Below are 22,975 nucleotides of genomic sequence, written 5' to 3' on the forward strand. Positions count from 1 at the left end.
ACCTTCTTTTCCTTTCTCCTATTCTGCTATAAAGGCAGAAAAAAATGTAATACATGATTTCCCTACCTCCCTTGCAACTAGGAGTGCTAAGTAATAGTGCCAGCAGAGGAGACCTAAGCAGAAATCTGTTGGAGCTTCTAGGAAAGCTTTGGTTTTCCTGATAAAAAGAGACAGATGTATCCAGGTCCATCCTTTCCTTCCTTTTTCTTGTCTTTAACACAAACATGCTTCCTGGACCTGGGAGTGACATCTTGCAACCAAGAGGATGAGGCCAAGAGAGCAATGTAGATGCTATGAGAAACCACTGTGCCACTGAACCAATGCCAGTTTCCACACTCCTTTTAACATGAAAAGCAATGAACCATAGGTTTTTAAGTGACCAATACTGAATACTGTCACTTGTAGCTAGAAGTATTCCTTAACTGATAGAGTTAATATATATAAAATGTTTGGAAATTGTTCTTAGTCACTGTAAATGCTCAATAAATTTTAGTTATTAGTATTATTTTCCAGTTAATCACATTTTGATATTACAATTGATATTACATTTGATATTACAATTGAATTTGAATAAGTGATATATATTTGTCTAATTTATGTATTCTTTCTTATAATTTCAACATAGAGCTATGTTATTTAAAATTCATTGTATTTTATACACATGATAAATGATTCTCTCTTGTAGTGAATAAGCTGTCCAAAAGCCCATTTTTTGCTATCTACTTTAATTCAAGAGCCCATTAAATCTGTTGAGTTCTTTTTGGTTTTCATCAATATATTAGAATTTTAAACTGTTCTATAGTGAAGCAAGTTTTGGAAATGATGTTCTAAAATTTCATTAGTTACCTTTTAATCCATTTTTAAAAACTTATAATTTTGCAATGTTTTTAACACTAACATGTTCATGCATTTATGTGTTATTGCTCTTCCCCAGCAGTCTATTGGGACTACAGTTTACAAAATATAATTTTTTGTTGGAGTAAAGGTTAGCATAGTCTTAAGACACTCTTCTACCATACCTATATGCAATGTAGTAGGGTATACATTAAAAATCTAGGAAGAAAAAAAATGAGATAAAAGTAAACAAGTTCCCTAGTTAGTCAAACAATAAATAGACATAAAATCAAAGAAAATTATTCCAGGAAACAGATCATTCAAATTGTGAATCTATATATCACTCTACACTTACATTCATTTTAGAGTTTAATTAGCACTGTTTACATTATAAAGTCCAAACTGATACTCTTAATTTCAATATTTGACCTCCTCCCCCACACAAATACATCCCTACTTTTCCACCGCTTTCCCCCGACGAAGTAAATGCAACAATTCACCCAATTGTTCAGGCTTAAAATTCGGATGTCATTCCTGACCAGCCTTTCCCTATCATCCCACTTCCAATGTATCAGTGAATCTTAATTGCTATCTCTACAAAATGTATAAAACCTGAATCTGACATCTAGCCACCTCCACAGATAACCACTAGAGACTCAGTTTCCTACATCATCCTTTCACAACCATTTTCATCCATGGACTCCATACTAGAATATTTGAAGAAACAAAACAAGACGAACATTTTCATTTACCACTACTTCCTTGTAGTATATTAGTTAATGCTTCTTAGCCAAAATCCATCTTCATCATTTTCTGATAAATTTTTTCCTCTTTGTTTAAGAATTTGTTTTGTTCTCTGACCTAACCATATTCCTTAAAGAAGAAAATAAATCCAGAAAAGAAGCCAGTCCTGTTTTCACAGCTTCCGTGTTCCTACTAGATTTAGACTTGTTGTCTGATATCTTTCTTCCACAACCTTTTCCAATCTTGGCTATATATTAAAATCACCAGAGGAACATTGAGAAATATCAACTCCTGGACTCTACTCTCAAAGATGTTGACATACAGTACATGGTTTCAACTGGGGTTGACTAGAATTATCTCCAGGGAATTCTAAGCAGCAGATAAGGTTGAGAACCTAGACTGTTATATTAGACTCTTAACTGGTGCTCCTGATTCTACGCTTGCTCCCATAAATACAGTCTCTTCTCCTTGTAGCTAGAGTTACCTTTTAAAATGGTAAATCAGAGCCTTGAAACTTTCTATCACAATAACAATAAAACCTCAAAGAGGCCTTCTCTGAAATTCCTATTTTAATTCTGATTTGCTTCCATTATTCTCTATCTCATTTACCTGGTTAATTTTTCTGTGTAGAATTTATCATTACCTAGTATTTAATTATGTATTTATTAATTTATCTTGCTAGACTATAAACATTTGGAGGTCAAGGATCTTGCCTTGTCTTCCTCACAACTTTATTCCTGATGCCTAAACAATATAGTAGCAGCATAGTAACTATTTGTGGAATCAATTAATGCTATATTTTAAAAAGCAGTTGCTAATCTTTCCCCTTGACTATCTTGTGCACATAATTTCTAATAATTGAAAAAAATTGATTTACCATTTTTATGCCTCTAAAATTATCTCCAAAAGAGACAATTAATCCCACTATATCTCAGTCAAAATTAAGAATTCAGGATCCCAACAGAACTTTTTCAAACTATTGAAAATAAGAATTGTAAAAATATGATAACATTAACTTTAAAACTAATTCCCCGCAAAATCCACCATCATCATTTGTAATATTAAAACAAACTACTAGCTAATCATTGCATATTGTCTGAGTGAAAGCTTGAAAGTTTAAAAAACAAACTCAGGAACTAGGAAGAAGAGCCTAAATCTGAGTAATATTTATTACTGTGATACAGCTGGTTTCTCACCCTCTTTGTTTTACCAGTTTCCTGTCATCAGTGAACCAAGCAGAACACTGAAGTCATTAACCCAGTGTGTAGGTGGCATTCTGACCCACTCCAGGAAATCGTCTTGGGGGAATTCCCAAATCTCTTCAGACAAAACCAAATTACTGATTTCTTATCTGGCCAGGAATAAAGCTTGTGATTTACCTGTAAATGAATCATAGCTCATTCCGAGTCTGATTTACTAGTCCGAAGATGAAATCTCCTTTGGAAAGGAATGTTTCCCTCTACAGAGAGTAAAACAAATGGTGGAAACAAGTATTCCCCTAGGGAGAGAGTGCTTCTGTGAGCATTATACTTTCCAAGTAACATCTGAGCACCACTATGAGGCCCAACAGTCTGGTGTTAGTTTAGAAAGTTCCACATCTACGACCTTGGGCAGTTGATATGACCTTCCTTTTCCTCAGTTTCCTCATCTATAAAATGGAGATGATAGTATTTACCTTAAAAAGCTACAGTGAGAATTATATGAATTAGTGACTACAAAGTGTTTAGAAAAGTGTCAAGGCACATGGAAGTGCTATTTAAGTATTGGTAATCACTAGCCTGGTGCAGTGACTCACACCTATAATCCCACCACTTCCGGAGGCTGAGGCAGGAGGATCATTTCAGACCAGAAGTTTGAGATCAGCCTGGGCAATGCAACGAGACTCCATCTCAACAAAATTTAAAATTAGCCTGCATAGTGGCATACACCCAGCTACTCAGGAGGCTGAGGTGGGAGGATTGCTTGAGCCCAGGAGGTTGAGGCTGCAGTGAACAGTGTTCATGCCACTGCACTCCAGCCTGGGCAGCAGAGTGAGACCCTGTCAAAAAACAAACAAACAAAAATCGCTAAAAGGATGGACTGCAGAGCCAACTGTTTCCTGTCTTCCTGGGTAGATAATATTGGGCAGATAACATTACCTTTCTGTGCCTCTAATTCCTTCCGTAAAATTGAGATAGCATATACCTCAATAGGACTGTGTGAGTATTGTGACTTAATATAAGAAAAGTCCATAAAATGAATTTATTATCATTATTATTGCTGTGATTGTTATCTTAGACTATGATTCAGTGAAAGATTTTTGAAGCATTGATCTCTTCCATGTCTCCTGCTTCTTTAGTTACTATTTCTTAGGCCCTTGAAGTCATCCCTTTCCTTTAGTGGCTTCCTAAAGAAATAATCAATCCCCAAAACAATCAAAGTTCATTATTACCTACCTTCTGAAGTTTACTTCTACCATTTCAGCCATCTCAGCCGCAGCCTAGTTCTGAGCCCTTGCTGGAGAGCACACCCACAACCATCTAATCTTTGACAATCCTGACAAAACCAAGCAATGGGGAAAGGATTCCCTAGTTAATAAATGGTGTTGGGAAAACTGGCTAGCCAAATGTAGAAAGCTGAAACTGGATCCCTTCCTTACACATTATACAAAAATTAATTCAAGATGGATTAAAGACTTAAATGTTAGACCTAAAATCATAAAAACCCTAGAAGAAAACTCAGGCAATACCATTCAGGACATAGGCATGGGCAAGGACTTCATGTCTAAAACATCAAAAGCAAAGGCAACAAAAGCCAAAATTGACAAATGGGATCTCATTAAACTAAAGAGCTTCTGCACAGCAAAAGAAACTACCATCAGAGTGAACAGGCAACCTACAGAAAGGGAGAAAATTTTTGCAATCTACCCATCTGACAAAGGGCTAAAATCCAGACTCTACAAAGAACGTAAACAAATTTACAAGAAAAAATCAAACAACCCCATCAAAAAGTGGGCAAAGGATATGAACAGATACTTCTCAAAATACATTTATGCAGCCAACAGACACATGAAAAAATGCTCAGCATCACTCGCCATCAGAGAAATGCAAATCAAAACCACAATAAGATACCATCTCACACCAGTTAGAATGGCGATCATTAAAAAGTCAGGAAACAACAGGTGCTGGACAGGATGTGGAGAAATAGGAACACTTTTAGACTGTTGGTGGGACTGTAAACTAGTTCAACTATTGTGGAAGACAGTGTGGCGATTTCTCAAGGATCTAGAACTAGAAATACCATTTGACCCAGCCATCCCATTACTGGGTATATACCCAAAGGATTATAAATCATGCTGCTTTAAGGACACATGCACACGTATGTTTATTCTGGCACTATTCACAATAGCAAAGACTTGGAATCAACCCAAATGTCTATCAATGATAGACAGGATAAAGAAAATGTGGCACATATACACCATGGAATACTATGCAGCCATAAGAAAGGATGAGTTCATGTCCTTTGTAGGGACATGGATGAAGCTGGAAACCATCATTCTCAGCAAACTATCGCAAGGATGGAAAACCAAACACCGCATGTTCTCACTCACAGGTGGGAATTGAACAATGAGAACACTTGCGCACAGGATGGGGAACATCACACACCAGGGCCTGTCGTGGGGTTAGGGGATGGGGGAGGGATAGCATTAGGAGATATACCTAATGTAAATGACGAGTTAATGGGTGCAGCACACCAACATGGCACATGTATACATATGTAACAAACCTGCACGTTGTACACATGTACCCTAGAACTTAAAGTATAATAATTGAAAATAATAATTAAAAAAACAGGAAAAAAAAACAAATAGTCCCTAAGAATATATTCTTGACCCTCTCATCTTATCCTATCCCTTCTCCTTTGATAACATTATTACTTTAATATGTCCATTATTACTTCTTAGGAAGATGACTTCTAAAGCTGGATAGCCCAGGCCTCTCTGGGGAACTTTGGACCTTAACTGGACATGGATGTTCCTTAGCTTTTTAGATGTGTCTCTGCAGAACAAAGCTTACCTGTTTCCTCAAACTTTTCCTCCTTCTTCTTCTTGTCTTACCAGCTTTGACTCCCCTCTCCTGTTCATCCTTTATATCCAGTCACCAAATCCTATTTATTTTTTTTTTCAGCTTAAAATTTTAATTTATTCAGTTCATTTAAGAGTTAAGTGTACTCTTGGGGTTGGATTACATCACTGTAACATGAAAATGAGAAATGTTGGCTGGTCTTTTGAACACACAATATATAAACTTGAGAGTAGTTAATTGCTTAGTATTATCCACTATTTTGATTTGGAAACAGAGAAAATAAGTATTCAGCAAGGGGGCAAGGCATGTAAAAAGCCAAAGTGGAGACAAAATATATTTTGAGTTCAATAATGCATGCCAGTCCAGGCTTGTTCCTGGAGGCTTATTGAGTGTTGAATTCTTTGCTTGGTGCCTAGAAGTGTTTTTTTGTTGTTTTGTTTTTTTCTTCCCAACTTTTATTTTAAGTTCAGGGCTACATATGCAAGATGTGCAGGTTACAGAGGTAAACATGTGCCATGGGGGTTTGCTACACAGATCATCTCATCACCTAGGTATTAAGCTCAGCATCCATTAGCTAGTCTTCCTGATGCTTTCCCTCCTCCCAACCCCCACCCTGTGACAGGCCCCAGTATATGTTGTTCCCACTTGTGTCCACATGTTCTCATCATTCAGCTCCCATTTATAAGTAAGAACATGCAGCATTTGGTTTCCTGTTTTTGCATTAGCTTGCTGAGGATAATGGCTTCCACCTCCATCCATGTCCCTGAAAAGGACATGATCTCATTCCTTTTTATGGCTGCATAATATTCCATGGCATATATGTACCACATTTTCTTTATCCAGTCTATAATTGATGGGCATTTGGGTTGATTCCATGTCTTTGCTATTGTGAACACTGCTGCAATGAACATACATGTGCCCATATCTTTATGAAGGAATGATTTATGGTCCTTTGGGTGTATACCCAGTAATGGGATTACTGGGTCAAATCCTATTTCTGCCTCTAGATCTTTCAGGAATCACCACAGTGTCTTCCACAATGGTTAAACTAATTTACACTCCCACCAACAGTGTAAAAGAATTTATTTTTCCCCACAACCTCACCAGCATCTGTTGTTTTTTACTTTTTAATAACTGCCATTCTGACTGGCTGACATGATATCTCATTGTAGTTTTGATCTGCATTTCTCTAATGGTCAGTGATGAGCTTTTTTTCCTTCTGTTTGTCGACCTTGGTAATATTCCTCTCCACTGCCAGGAAAGCTCTATTCTTCCACTCTTATATGGCTTGTTATTTAGGACTCTGTACAGGTCTGACTACCCTATCTAAAATCTACCTCTTACATTGAGACAGACCTTATTCCAAGCCTATTACTTCATTTAGTCCTCATAACAATTCTATTTGGTGGGTACTATCATCACCTCCCTTCTACAGATAAGTTAGCTCATACCCAGATAGATGCTAAGTAAATTGCCCAAGGGCACACAGCTACAGCTAGTGACTCCTCCGGGAAACACCAAAGTGGTTTGATTCCAGAAACTGAGCACACTTGTTTCTTTTGAAGCACTTACAATCCGCAATAGTGTTTTTGTTTCCTTGCACATTGTCTAACTCTACTTATTAAAGTGAGCTCCATGAGGCTCCATGGTTTATCTTTGACGTTGTCTCCCCAAACCCAGTTGCACTTGGCTGTACTAAGTAATCCCTAGCATTTATTGAATGAATGCATTGAGAAAGACAGATGTGGCCCCCAAATAGCTAAACTACTTAAAAATACTTACCTCTGAGTCTCTGAAGTACATAATTTCAAAATCTTTTATCAAAGAATCTGCAAGAAAAAAAACAGCAAAAGCTTTCAAATAATAGTGCATGGCTATTATCTTGAGATACATATAATATGCCCTGTTTCGTGGTAGATCTACTTTTCTTTGGTGGGGAAGAAAATCACTGTGTTACCAGCATGTAGAAGTTCTACCGTCTAGAACCTTTCTACATTTCTACCATGTAGAAAGATGAGTTTGAGCTTGGGCCACTTCCACCTGGAGCTGTTTGAATTATTTGCTCTCTGACCGTTTAAGTCATTTCTTTCTTTCTGGCTCTTTGCATCCACTGTACCCAGAAACCCCCTCCTTTCATATTTTCCTCTAGGACATCTACACTACATAGCGGGGAAGTGTTTTGATGGTCTGAAGCTTCTAAATCTAAGGTGAGATCTAAGATCACATGAAATGAAAAAGAAGAATTCTTTGCGGCAGTATTTTCTCCTGGCTCCTTTGTCGGCCTCTACTTGTGTAAGGCCTTCTTGAATGTCTGAGTGGTGCTCCTGAGCGAGGTGCTCCGAGGAAGATTCCGTCTCCCAGGGGATACAGATTTAACAGACGTTTGGCAGGGGGGCAGATGAAGAGGATGGCGGGGAAAGTCTAGTCTTACTTGCCATTAAATCCTAGTGTGCTCCTGCCACATGTAAGGCATTCTTTGCCGAGCAAGAATTTCATCAAGCAAATACTTTAAAGAGGTCGAAAGGTAAGTCTCTGAGAGGAACTGGAAGCGCCAGCAGGAGCCTGGCGCACGAACTTCATCACCAGTGTTAGACACGCCAGGTTTTCACCTCAGGAAGCCTCAAGGTTAGGGACGGGGTAGGTAGGTGAGCAGCGGGCCGCTGTGCGCCTGCGCTGGAAGGCTCCAGACCCGAGCACTTGCACGTCGCTGCTTCCCGCGCATCCCTTCGGACGCCCCACCCCGGTGCGCATGCGCCTGGAGAACTGAAGGACGCGCGTTGCCCACAGGAAGCTGCCTTGGCTAGCATGGCGGCGGGAGGGCTACGCGGCCTGCCAGTGGCCGGCGGAGGGGAGAGTAGCGAGAGCGAGGATGACGGCTGGGAGATTGGGTATCTCGACCGGACGTCTCAGGTAGCAGAGGAGGCCTTGTCTTGACCACACCTGGTTTCGGCCTTCCCTGGCCCTCGAAGGCGAGGCCCAGCCTGGTGAAACCTCTCACTTCCTCGCATGTATTTCCCTTTTTCTCAGTGGAAATACGGGCGTTTGTAGTTAGGCAAACCCGCACAAATTTCCTCCTGTTCCCCAACTGTGGTTACCACCAAATACGCTTCTTTAGATCGTTGTAGCTCTTCACTTGGGTTTGGATCCATCATTACCTATTCCCTTGAAAGATAATTTTCGACACGAATTCTTTTCAAACTTTGTATCTCGGTCAAAATAAAGCCAAGAAAAAAACCTATGTACTTAACCAAACATTATTGTTTCCTGATGAGGTGGAAATAAAACTATATATAACAAGAATTTTTTAAAACTGTTCACTTTTCTAGAAATTGAAAGGGCTGTTACCCATTGAGGAAAAGAAAGAAAAATTTAAGAAAGCAATGACCATCGGAGATGTTTCATTGGTCCAGGAGCTCCTAGATTCTGGTGAGAGATAAGGACAGTTTCACCTGAACACAACTGTCTTAAGTTTGCAAGGATTCCTTATTTTTAAAAGATTTATGTTGCTTTTCTAATGGAAACACAACAAATGTTAATATAAATTATCATAATATCCTGCATAATCTTCGTTGACTCTGAGTCCTGCCTGTCTTATTTTCTTACTCTCTCCTTACATTTGGAATGCCACCCTGTTTATCTTCCATCAGTTCTTCCACCTCCTTCAAGCAAGAGGCCTACTCTAATCCTGTCCCACTCTGATCATTCTTAATTTTCTCTTCATTTACTCTGCTGTAATGTTGTATGTTTCTTTTTTCTTTTCTTTTCTTTTCTTTTATTTTCTTTGGGTGGTGGGGGGTGAGGGGGAATGTTGTCTCACTCTGTGGCCCAGGCTGGAGTGCAGTGGCGCGATCTTGGCTCACTGCAACCTCCACCTCCCGGGTTCAAGTGATTCTCCTGCCTCAGCCTCCTGAGTAGCTGAGACTCCAAGCGTGTGCCACCACGCCCGGCTAATTTTTTTTTTTTAATAGAGATGGGGTTTCACCATGTTAGCCACTATGGTCTCGATCTCCTGACCTCGTGATCTGCCTGCTTCAGCCTCCCAAAGTGCTGGGATTACAGGCATGAGCCACCGTGCCCTGCCTGTTGTATGTTTCTTAAGAATTGGTTCGAGTACATTTTAGTTTTTCTCGTTACAGTTTTTTGTTTTGTGCTGGTGGAATGAGGCCTGAGCTAGGAATCAGAATAAGTATATGGATAATTTCTTCCAGCTTATTGCCTACTCTGGTTTCTTGGGAGAGGCATTTAAGCTTTGAGAGCATCAATTTTCATTTTGGGGGGTTGAGGGGAGGGGATGGAGCGTCGCTCTGTCGCCCTGCTGGAGTGCAATGGCACCATCTTGGCTCATTGCAGCCTCCATCTGGGGGCCGGGCTTCAAGCGATTCTCCCACCTCAACCTCCCGAGTAGTGGGGACTAAAAGCACCTGTCGCCAAGCCCAGCTAATTTTGGTAATTTTAGTAGACACGAGGGTTTCACCACGTCAGCCAGGCTGGTCTCGAAATACTGACCTCAAGTAATCACCCACCTTGGCCTTCCAAAGTGCTGAGATCTCAGGCATGAGCCGCCACACCCAGCCAGAGAGCATCAGTTTCTTTATGTAAAGCATCATAATTCTGTCCTGGGCTTCATGACTTTTTTTGTGTGTGTGGATTAAATGAAAAAAAAATTTTAATTACCTTCACATAGAAATGTAAATTATTGATTATAATGATTGAAATTACTCAAAGGAATAACAAGCATTTATTTTAGGTTGGTGCAAAAGTAATTGTGGTTTTTGCCATTGTAGATACAAAACATTCACACACAAGGTAGTTAGATGTGATTATATGTAGCATAATGTTTTTATTCTATGCTAGAATCAATGCATAGTTTACTGAAAAGTAAATAATTTTGAAAACAAGACAGATCTACGTTTGATTACTAACTGTGCCACTTGATGACTTTGTAACCTTTACTAAATTACCAAATCTTCCTAAGTTTCAATTTCTGTCCGTTTTAAAATGAGGATTATTATATCAAAGTGTTGTTGGCGAGGGGGAAAATTAAAATACACTTTTAAAGGACTTAGAACACATAGGAATTATGTAAACATTAGCTGTTATTCGTGTAAGATATGAGAAGGATCTGTATAACTTTTTGGACAGTGGAACTTGAGTTTGTAATTGAAAAATGAAATTGAATAAACTCTGAATAAGTAGAAAGAGGCCTGAATACCTAATGTTAATATATGTATAGTGTACATAGCATGGGGTGGAATAAGCAGAGATTTGTTTTAGAAAAGAAAATTTGCCTTAGGAGTAATGGGACTAGGTACAGTTAACATGATAGAGGCTTTTGAAGGATTAAGACTTGATATGATTGATGGGCAGGTTAGAGGTTTACAGTCTCTTGAACAGAGCCTGCTGCTAAGTAGTTATTTAGTCAACCATTTGAAATTTGTTTTTAATTACAAAAATTTTTAAAGTTCATTTTTAAAAGCCAGTAATAGAAATGTAGGTAGAAGTAGAAAGATTTCTTTACCATTGTCCTCACTCTCGTTCCCCTTACTGCTGATGCCTCACTTTCACAGGTTAACTCCTGTTTTAGGGTATTTCCTTCCAGATGTCATTATGTAACTGTTTTTTAAAATATTGTTAATTTTTTGCCTTTCAAAGTCATTGTTGTTCTTGAAACATGTTTCTGCACCGATTGAAAACTCTAAAAATAAAAGCACATTTTGAGTCAACCACTTTTAACCATTTGAAGATGTTTCCAGTTTTTGTTCTGTGTACTATCATTTCAATTTTCTTTAAAGTATGACATATTTTAGACATTCAGAAAAGAAAGGTACCCCCTCTGGAGATAACTACTTTTCTATCGTTGATGTTTATCATTCTTATGAGTATCTTTATACTTTTACTATATCCCTAAACAATATAGTATTACTTTGAATGTTTTTGAGCTCTGTAAATATACGGTGTTCATCTTTTTGAAACCTACTTTTTTTTGCACTATGCCTGGAACATAATATGTGCTTAGTAATTTATGTTAAATATTAGAGGTTAAACATTAAGTTAGAATTTTAGTAAGAATTTTATACTATAATGCCACATTTGCTGCTTTTTTTTTTTTAGACGAAGTCTCGCTCTGTTGCCCAGGCTGGAGTGCAGTGACATGATTTCAGCTCACTGCAAGCTCTGCCCCCTGGGTTCACGCCATTCTCCTGCCTCAGCCTCCCGAGTAGCTGGGACTACAGGCGCCTGCCTCCGTGCCTGTCTAATTTTTTTTTTTTTTTTTTTTTTTTTTTTTTTGTATTTTTAGTAGAGACAGGGTTTCACTGTGCTAGCCAAGATGGTCTCGTTTGCCTGACCTCATGATCCACCCACCTCCGCCTCCCAAAGTGCTGGGATTACAGGCGTGAGCCACCGCACCTGGCCTTTGCTTCTTTTTCTTCACATCTTTTCCTTTCTATCTTTGCTATCACAGTTTGAGCAGTACTCTCAGTAAATTGAGAAAACAATGATCTTTTCTCTGATCTCATTGATATGCTTTCAATTGAAGCAGTTTAAAGAGGAAGACTTGTTAGAGAAGACAAGTAGGGCTAGCAGTATATGTCTATACTAAGATGGTTTAATGTTTTCTCCCAATGATTATTATGTACCTTATATCAATTAAAATTAGACAATTAGATATTAAACATATGTAGTCTTTCAGTGACCCAGTGTTTATACAGTCAAAAAAGTGACACCCCCACCCCCCACCAAGTCTGCATTTCTTCTGTGATGTGACCTTAATCTGTGCGCATAGGACATTTTATAGCCAAAGACAATAGAACCTGTAAATTACAAGGTATTAAAGGCAGGCCCACCTTCAGTGGTGTTTCACATGCAAGTTTTCCTTCTTTGAAACAGAAAAATGTTGTTTCCTTGCGATTAGCAAATATTTCATAGATTTAAGAGAAAGATTGCTACTTAAGTCATGATCTCTTGGCCAGAACCAGTGACTCACACCTGTAATCCCAGCACTTTGGGAGGCTTAAGGTGGGAGAATTGCTTGAGGCCAAGGGTTTGAGACCAGCCGTGGCAACATAGTGAGATTCCACCACTACAAAAAAAAAAAAAAAATTATCCCGGCATAGTGGCACGTGCCTATAGTCGGAGCTAGTTGGGGGGTTGAGTATGCTGTAAGCCATAATCATGCCACTGTGCTCCAGCCTGGGTGACAGAGTGAGATCCCATCTAAAAAAGAACAACAAACAAAAACAAAACTTACTTTCAGTACCTGATATCTCCTTTTATTTTAGCTCACTGCTTGTCATTCGATTGTCCAAGATAGAACTTGATAGTCATTTTTAATTTGTTCTTTTCCATCATACCTCCTCCTCAAAGTAATTTTAAATTCTGATGACCCTATCTTTGAAATGTCATTTTGTTTTCCTTCCTTTCTCTCTCCACTGCCCTTTCTCTGATTTTCTTATAAACTTCCTGCCTTATAACTAGTTTCCTTGCTTCCTGTCCCATTTTCAATAGTGGTATCTGTGTTGTCTTTATAATACATATGTAATGATGTCATTTTCTGGATCAAAAACAGAGTCTGCATTTCTTAAGAGAGCTTTCATAATCTAACCTTAACCTATCTTTTTAGCTTCATGTTTTATAAGTCACCCATGGATAAGTTTAGTGTTAGGAGTAAAGTTAAAGGTTTTTGAGGGATATATGTGGTATTTTCAACCATAGAGATAATTGATATTGCCCAGGGATAATATTCTAATTTAAAAGGCATTTTACCTCTGTGAAACCTTTCCCAGCTCCCCTAGAGAAAAAAAGGTAGCATGTAAAAACCTGTTATAATATATACATACTCAGTTACATATTATATGATTAAACATCAGTCAGATCAGTCTTTTGGAACGTAGTGCCTGTAGCGAACTGAACTTAGCAAATTGTATTAACGTCCCAATAGAATTATTTTCTATTTTTTGGAAGCCATTATTACCAAAACTTCCCGTGGTGGAATAAAGTACTTGATGTACGTCACTTTACACAGTACTTTAAGCATATAAGGTGGCTGATTTTTTTCTTTGGTGGTAGTGGGCTTTTAAAAGCTTGTTTTTATATTGACAGGCATTAGTGTAGATTCCACCTTTCAGTATGGATGGACTCCCCTTATGTATGCTGCTAGTGTTGCCAATGCAGAACTGGTTCGAGTCCTTCTGGACAGAGGTGCTAATGCAAGCTTTGAGAAGGGTAAGATGTTTCAGATAACTTAAATGATTATGCTTACTGTGATTCCTTGATTTCCAAGTAGCTATTATATGAAGTGAAAAAAAACTAAAGCAGTTTGAAGTAACCTTTCTATTTATTATATTATGTAAATAGTATACAAAATCAAATGAGAAGCCATACATATTCTGAAAAACTCTTTCCAAAAACATAAATTCCAGTTACAGTATCTTTATAACTGGTTGTTATTATATACCTTTAACTTTAAGGTTTTGGTTGCTTTTAAAGGAAAAATTCTTTGAAAGAAACATTAAAAAGCTTGTAATTTAGTGGCAAATTACTTGAAAATCAGTCTGGAATTTTAAACTAAACTCCAAATTACATCACTTAAAGTTGTTTCAAAGATAGTTCATGAAATCCATCTTTGTCCTTGTTACTAAATAATTTCCATTCAGTAGTACTTTGAGTGTTAGAAGAACAAGAGTATATGAGCAAATCGAGTTTAATTATTACATTGAATTCCTGATTACTTATTTTTAACATATTTTCAATAGACAACTAAATTTGCTTCATAATTTCAGGTATAGGTTTCATTTTAGAATTGATTTTTACATTAATTTTATACCTACAATTTTATTCTTTTTTCTCATTTATATAGTTTACATAAATTTCTGTCTTAACAGTTTCATGTTTAATTTTTTCTGTTAGGTTTTTCTTTTTATGGTATCATTTAAAAATATCACTTGGCCAGGCATAGTGGCCCATACTTATAATCCTAGCCCTAGCACTTTGGGAGTCCTTGGCAAGAGGATCACTTGAACCCAGGAGTTCAGGATCTGCCTGGACAACATAGTGAGACTTTGTCTCTGCTAAAAATAAAGAAATATTAGCCGGAGGTGGTGGCACACACTTATAACCTCACCTACTCAGAAGGCTGAGGCAGGAGGACTGCTTGAACCCAGGAGTTTGAGGTTGCAGTAAGTTATGATCATGCTGCTGCACTCCAGCCTGGACAACAGAGTGAGACACTGTCTCAAAAAAAGAAAAATTACTCAATGAAAGCTATGCTTAGGAATGAGGTTTTCAAAAGTGTATAAAATATTCTCAAAAAATTAATAATTGTTATTTTTATACTTCTCCCTCCTTGTAATCAGAGGGATACTTAGAGTTATAAAATATATTTTTCACAGAATGTACATAAAAGTTCCTTTATGTGTCACACAATAACCCTATCACATACAAAGGGCAGATATTAGGTTCTTATCTATATATTAGATCTAATGAGATGTTAAGACATCACAGGAGTTACAGTTTCTCAGTGGCAGTACTGGGACTAGAATATGCTCTGTCAATATTGAGCCACTAATGTGAATCATAGCTGTGGTGACCTGTTTTGAAGTTTTAATTCAAAATAGGTGTTTTTTGTGTTTAATTTACTCTAATCTTTGCTGACACCATGAGAGCCAAGGGAAGAAGAGTTTTAGGAAACAGTGAGTTCAGAAAGATCAAGTACAAAATTACTGAAAAGAAACCAAACCAATGGATGTGGCAGTTACAGCAATTTCAGTAGGGTAGTTTATAAGCCAGATTTCAGGAGCTTTCAAATGGGTAAGAAGTGAAATCAGAGAATATAGATCATTGTTTCCCAAACGTGAGTTTAGCAAGGCAAATTTTAACAAAAACTGTTCAAATCCAGACAATGTGGCTATGTCCATGTCCTTAACCACTTTCTGTTCTCTTGAAGTAATGGGAATAAAAGGGGAAGGAAGTTAAATGACTTATAGATAAACTTTGGAGACTAAAGGGATTCATGTCTAATCTCATCTTTTGATGAAGGAAGACAAAGTTATCTGCTAAGAGAGAGATTTAGGAGGAGGTTATAGAGTTTTAGAGTGCAATAATAGAATGTTTTGGGTGGTAAAGACATCAAATAGATGCTCTTGATGTATGGGGGTTTTTCCTCACTTTTCTATTCACTATAGATAAGCAAACTATTTTGATAACTGCATGTTCTGCTCATGGCTCAGAGGAACAGATCTTGAAGTGTGTAGAGCTACTACTTTCAAGAAATGCTGATCCAAATGTTGCTTGTAGGTAAGAGCCTTTATATCTGTTCAAAATTCAAGTTGAATCATAATTTTTCTTTGGTATCAGCCTTTTAAAAATCATGAACAGTGTTTACTTGGCCAAAGAGTTGATGAATGAAAATAGTTCATAAGGCCATGGTTCCAATTCTATAAGATTATCAGAGGAAGCGGATATCATGAAGGTAGTCTTTCAACTTTACGTTTTGAGAGGAATGTCATAATTTAGAATGAGAGGAAAAGGAGGACAATAAACTATAGTATAATTTCTTATGAATCATACTCCTCAAAAGAATATGACGATTGACCTGTAAGAGTAAAGCCTCTTAATGTTCTCTCTGTATAACATTTAACAACTAAACAATTTTACAAAAATACTAAGAAAATATGTCCATTTTTCTATTTTCTTAAGTGTTTACATTTTCTTAAGACTTCATGAATTAACTAGGTAATAACATGTATGTAATAGCTTCTAGATACATAGAAGTCAAGCATAAATGTTATCTTGCATCTTTTGAAATGTCAGTAATAAAAATGAATCAGAATGCTTAAAATTTCTATCACATTGGCTTCCTTTCTGACTGCATCTTGTATTTCATCTATTAAATCTCTCTTTGTGTTTCATTTAATCTTTAAAATGAGTAGGAAGTAGCCCATCTAACAAAAATGTCTAGCACAAATAGAATTATTATTCATAATTCTTTAGTTCAGATAGTAATGATCTAGTACCTGATATATAGAAAGAATTATGCTTTACTCCAGAAGTTTTGTTCTAAATTAGTTTAGTTTATATGATACCTGGACAGCAACCTTGGAAGGTACTTTACAGCTTTAGATAATTCCTAAATCTTTGCTGAGATTTTTAAAAATATATTTTGGTCTAGTTGTAGTGGTTCTCAAGCAAGGTCTATTTGACCTTTCAGGGGACATTAGGCAATGTCTAGAGACATTTTTGATTGTTATACCTGAGAGATACTACTGGTACCTAGTGGGTAGAAGCCAGGGTTGCTGCTGAACATCCCAAAATGCATAGGACAACCCCTCAAAACAAAGAATTACAAATCCCAAAATGTCAGTAGTGCCACGGTTGAGAAACCGTGATCTAGTGTGAGAAGGGCCAAGGTTTATTGAGTGGCTAATTAATATTTAAACAAAGATAAAAAAGAACTGACAGAGAAACTACCTGCAAACCTTTATTTTTTTTTTTTAAGACAGGGTCTCGCTCTGTCACCCAGGCTGGAGTGCAGTGGCACCATTGTGGCTCACTGTAACCTCTGCCTCCCAGTCTCAGGTGATCCTCCCACCTCAGCCTCCAGAGTAGCTGGGACTACAGGCACACACTACCACACTTGGCTAATTTTTATATTTTTTATAGAGATGGGGTTTCACTATGTTGCCCAGGCTGATCTTAAACTCCAGGGCTCAAGCAATCTGCCTGCTTCAGCCTCCCAAAGTACTGGGATTAAAAGTATAAGCCACCATGACTGGCCTACCTGCAAACATTTTTTTTTTTTTTTGGTTTGTTTTGTGTTTTGAGACAGAGTCTCGCTCTGTCACCCAGGCTGGAGTGGAGTGGCGAGATCTTGGCTAACTGCAACCTCTGCTTCCTGGGTTCAGATGATTCTCCTGCCTTCGCCTCCTGAGTAGCTAGGATTACAGACGCATGCCACCACGCCTGGCTAATTTTTGTATTTCTAGTAAAAACAGGGTTTCACTGTGTTGGCCAGACTGGTCTCAAACTCCTGACCTCATGATCCGCCCTCCTCGGCCTCCCAAAGAGCTGGGATTATAGGCATGAGCCACTGCACCCCACCTCAAACTTTTAACAAAAACTTTTATCCTGTCGTGTATGGTACAATCCTTAATAAAATTTAACTTTTGGATCTGGTTATATCTTGGAATTAGGACATGTGCTTTAGTACTCCTCGCTAAAGTAAACTTCTATGAGTGTTGTAATTTTGATGTATACCTTTAGAAGTGACATAAGATAAAATTTTTGCTTGGTGCTCTTCACTTTATTTTTTTCCAACTGCCTCTATGAGATTTTGTAGGTAGTGAAGTCTTTACCCTCCTAATCACCTAAAATGTTGTAAACACATAGAATTCAGTCAAGCCAGTATCATAGGTTCTAGACTCTTCTGTCTTCTCAAGAACTAGAAGATATCCTTTAGGTACATAAGGTGTATTGGGAAAAACAGATTCCGTTTGAATTAAAATGACACAAGGTTAGCATCTTATGCTAAAAACTATAAGGCAATCACACTATAAGGTAATTTCAAAACTGAAAATCCTAAATAAGCAGATGAATTTGAAAGAGTACAAGATTAAGATTGGTATGTGGTCAACTCTCTAAAATAATTGGAGAATTTATAGAATGATTGAAGAAAATAAAGCAATCTGCATTTAATTAATTAATGTGAGAAATAACCTGAAAAACTATTCAGCTGCTTATTTTTTAATGCTCAAAACATAAAGCAATAAAATTGAATTGTGTTTTCTTGATAGAGCTGAAAAGAGGGTAAGTTATGGCAAATAGTGCTTTTTAGGCTGCAAATTTTATAAGAAGGATAGCATTAGGGGACATGGAGGGGTAGCTTACTTTCAGTATAAAAGACAAAACATATCAGGACACAAGGGGAGTACAATGAAATTTGGAGAGAATTTTATAGCTAACTCATTAGCAGTGACAAAAGTCAAAACCTATTAGAAGATTGGGAGCTTTAGATTCTTGTAAAAAGTGCCAGAAGATACCAGCAATACATCTGGGAACCACTCTTCAGATGTCAAGGAGAAAAACAGATCTTTAGATGAATTATTTTCAAGCTGTTGATGTAGCCTGTTTTGTTGAGCAATGCCTTTGCTAAGAAAAATTACCTCTTAAGAAAAAGAGCACAAGGAAAGAGTCAGCCATAAAACATAAATGGCTAGATTTTGCGAAAGCTAAATAGGTGGTCACATATTTGATAGCTGCAAAGAAATATGGCTTCTAACTTTTTTTTTTTAAACTAATATGGGATCAGTAGTCTTGTCTTACGAAGTGAAAGTAATAGCAAAGTCTTGGAGATCAGCCTCTAAGCTTGAGATTGAAGTCTCAGTTTCCATATGTAAAGTAGCATGAACTCTTCTCCATTCTATGGAAATACCTCAAAAGACAGGATCTTACTTTGAGATAAAATGGGGAAAAATGAGTTACTGATTTGTATTAGGAGCAGGAAGATAATTTCTAGAGGTTTGTAGATCTTAAAATGAAAGTCACTTGAATTACTTGGTTCTGTTTGCACTGCACTACAAGTGGGTAGATAGAAGAATAAAGATTAAGAAGAAACTGTTGAATTTCCTCTACTTAACTAATTAGAAATCTCGCTGAATGGTACTGAGGGAATTCTGTAATAGTTTAAATTTTTTAACTTGTGCATAATTTACATACACATAATTAAAATACTCACATTTTCAGTGTATAGTTGGATCAGTTTTGAAAAATGCATGCATTTGTGTAACTTACACCACAAGATGGGATATTTTTATCACTCCAGAAAGTTCCATCATGTCTCTTGCCAGTCAGGTTCCCTCTCCACCAGAAGCAACCATGTGATCTGGATCTTGTTTCTACCACTATAAATTTTTTCTGTTCTAGAATTATATAGTATTTTTGTGATTTCTTTAACTGGGTATAATAAATTTTAAGACTCATCCATGCTCTGTGTATTAGTAGTTTGCTATTTTCTTTATGGCGTGAGAAAAACAAGTGTTCCAGTAAGGCAGAAAAATCGATTGGCTTAGAAATTAAAAGTAAAGACAAAAAAGCCACAGAGTTGTTAACTAGACTTCAGTAGGCAGAATGTTAAAATATTTTGGCTGTGTGCTAAGACAGCATGAGTGCTGACAATATAGTACGTTTTTCTCAGTCACTAAACAGGGACAAGTGCCTTGTATCAATGCTTCAAGTAGCAAGCACTGACTATCCACTCCTTTATTTTTTTATTTTATTTATTTATTTATTTGTTTATTTATTTATTTTGAGATGGAGTCTCTCCCTGTCACTCAGGCTGGAGTGCAGTGGTGGATCTCCACTCACTGCAACCTCCAGCTGCCAGGTTCAAGTGATTCTTGCCTCAGCCTCCCAAGTAGCTAGGCCTACAGGTGCACCACAACTCCTGGCTAATTTTGGTATTTTTAGTAGAGATGGGGTTTCACCATGTTAGCCAAGCTGGTCTCAAACTTCTAACCTTAAGTGATCCACCTGTCTTGGCCTCCCAAAGTGTTGGGATTACAGGCATGAGTCACTGCACCTGGCCCACTCCTTTATTTTACCCACTGAATTGCTTATTGGGAATCATGTTTGGAGTATGTTGTGGTTGTTTCCATTTGTTTTGCTTCAGCAAGCCATTTGTGTATGTGTACTAAACATTAATATCACTAAGTACCTTTGTTGTTGTTTTTTTTAATTTCATTTTTTTCAGTTTTCTTTCAAAGTTCCCCTTTATGTGCAGGGGGGCTACATTCCAAGACCCCCTAGTGGATGCCTGAAAACATGGATAGTACCAAACCCTATAAATACTGTTTTTTTTTTTCCTAGGATATATGTGATAATTTATAAATTAGGCATAGTAAGAGACTAACAATAACTAATAGAACAATGATAATAATATACTGTAATAAAAATTATGTGAATATGGTTTCTCTCAAAATATCTTACTATACTGTACTCACCTTTCTTGGTGACCTGAAATGATCTGAATCTGTCAATCTGATCTTTGGATGTGTAGTATATATAGCGTGGATATGCTGGACAAAAGATGATTCATATCTCAAGTGGGACAGTACAAAATCTCATCACACTATTCAGGACAGCGTGCAATTCAAAAGTTATGAATTTTTTATTTAATATTTTTGGACCTCAGGTTACTGCAGACAGCAAAACCACAGATAAAGAGATACCATCTCATGCCAGTTAGAATGGCGATCATTAAAAAGTCAGGAAACCACAGATGCTGGAAAGGATGTGGAGAAATAGGAACACTTTTACACGGTTGGTGGTAGTGTAAATTAGTTCAACCACTGTGGAAGACAGTGTGGTGATTCCTCAAGGATCTAGAACAAGAAATACCATTTGACCCAGGATTCCCATTACTTGTATATACTCAAAGGCTTATAAATTATTCTACTATAAAGACACATGCACACGTATGTTTATTGCGGCACTGTTCACAATAACAAAGACTTGGAACCAACCCAAATGCCCATCAACGGCAGACTAGATTAAGAAAATGTGGCACATACACACCATGGAATACTATGCAGCCATAAAAAAGGATGAGTTCATGTCCTTGCAGGGACATGGATGAAACGAAACCATCATTCTCAGCAAACTGACACAAGAACAGAAAACCAAACACCACATATTCTCACTCGTGAGTGGGAGTTGAACAGTGGGAACCCATGGACACAGGGAAAGGAACATCACACACCAAGGCCTATCAGGGGATTGGGGGGCTGGGAGAGGGATAGCATTAGGAGAAATACCTAATGTAGATGATGGGTTTATGGGTGCACAAACCACCATGACACGTGTATACTAATGGAGCAAACTTGCACGTTCTACACATGTACCCCAGAACTTAAAGTATAATAAAAATAAATAATTAAATTGTTATCATTTGATGGTGAATATTTCCAAACTTACTAAATAGGTACGTTAAAGGAGTAATTCTCATCTGCTTTAAAGTTTATATTGCACCCAAATTTTAAGTAAACATTTAAATTTGCTAATATCATTTGGATTCCTGTGTGTCATTGTTTTTTGCAAAAATTTTGTAGCTTCTTCCAACATTTCTTCTGTTTCATCTTGAAAGTAGCTTCTTGAAAAAACATCACTTAAATGTGGTATTATTAATTTAGGTATCTCCATCATGATACCATGACAAGCATCTTCTAAATTTTGGGTTGCCACCTCAGTTCTAGAAAATCTCACATCTATTGTTTCTTCAAATATTACATCCTCCTTCTGAGTCTCTGGTTGTATATCCGTTATATCTTCTCACTGTATCCTCAATATCTTTCTTTCATTTTCCATTTTTCAGTCTCATGCCATATTCTGGATTATAGCTTCTGATCCTCCCTCTATGTCACTAAATCTCACTTCACCTTCTAATCTGTTGTTGAAATAATGGATTTAGTTCCTCAGTTTTTAAGAAATTTTTAAAAACTTCTAGATTCTCTCACAGTTTTGGTCCAAATTATCTAACTTAAAATTACTAGAAATAGAAATCAGCATCTTCTATATTTTTAAATGGTTTATTTTTAACTATTTTTGTGTCAGCTCTGTAATTCTTTCCTTCTCATGCAAACTTCTTTTTTAAAATGTTATTTAAAATAGCTTTGGAAATAGCATTGATTTAATTCATGGACAACTTTCCATATGATATGTAGATCCACTTTGTTCTTTTATTATTTTTTCTTTATTTTCTTTTATTTTTCCATTTTCTAGCATCTATGGAACTTATGGTAAAAACTGACAACTTGAAAGCCATTTTTAAAATTAAGCCTCTAGGACACAAATTACATCTCATTCTTCTCTTGGATCTTGATACAATATTTAACACAGTGTACATTATGTGGCAAATATGGAAATGTAATACTGGTTTATTTTGGCTTTAGAATTTGTTTGGGGACTTTATAATTTTTAAATGAAACATTCATTGAATATTTGCTGTGTAATAGGCACCGTGTTAATTGCTTGTCTGTGTTAATACATTGCATTGTCTAAATAATCTTTACAACTCACTGATAAATGGTATGTTATTTTTTACAGAACAGAAAATTGGTGCTCAAGCGTTTAAGTGCCTTTGAATGTAACAGAGGTTTGATAAGGGTATTTATAACAGTTTAATCTGAACAGGATCCACCAGTAGAATGTATTTATATTCCTCATCTTGTCTATATTTAGGGTGTTTTCACAACAGTTTAAACAGCATGACTTTTTATATTGTTGCAAAACATGTTTGTGTTAAACTTCCTGTATCTTTGGGTTTGGGTTTTTGGTTTTTTTTT

At 37.0% G+C, this 22,975-nt stretch overlaps 1 protein-coding gene and 1 long non-coding RNA gene across 4 annotated transcripts in view; one reads left to right on the forward strand and one right to left on the reverse strand.

Annotated features, from left to right (window-relative positions):
* The window catches only part of LOC139362524 (uncharacterized), a 45,560-nt gene extending 38,092 nt beyond the window's left edge, over positions 1 to 7,468 (reverse strand). Inside the window, exon 1 of the long non-coding RNA XR_011621635.1 lies at positions 7,425 to 7,468. This is a non-coding gene — a long non-coding RNA (uncharacterized lncRNA). The remainder of the gene's footprint in view (positions 1 to 7,424) is intronic.
* Positions 7,469 to 8,392: 924 nt separating this feature from the next.
* Positions 8,393 to 22,975, forward strand: part of LOC105475530 (ankyrin repeat, SAM and basic leucine zipper domain containing 1) — a 64,811-nt gene continuing 50,228 nt past the window's right edge. Inside the window, exons 1-4 of one of the 3 annotated variants that reach the window (XR_011622021.1) lie at positions 8,393 to 8,552; positions 8,969 to 9,068; positions 13,743 to 13,865; positions 15,824 to 15,935. Coding sequence is in view for 1 of the 3 variants with exons in the window: in XM_011730867.3 (XP_011729169.1) it covers positions 8,448 to 8,552; positions 8,969 to 9,068; positions 13,743 to 13,865; positions 15,824 to 15,935 (440 nt within the window). In the remaining 2 variants the exon portion in view is untranslated. The remainder of the gene's footprint in view (positions 8,553 to 8,968; positions 9,069 to 13,742; positions 13,866 to 15,823; positions 15,936 to 22,975) is intronic. The other 2 variants (XM_011730867.3, XM_011730887.2) reach the window with 2 other exon arrangements.

The sequence above is a fragment of the Macaca nemestrina genome, chromosome 4 (genome assembly GCF_043159975.1).
Source record: "Macaca nemestrina isolate mMacNem1 chromosome 4, mMacNem.hap1, whole genome shotgun sequence".
NCBI lineage: Eukaryota > Metazoa > Chordata > Mammalia > Primates > Cercopithecidae > Macaca > Macaca nemestrina.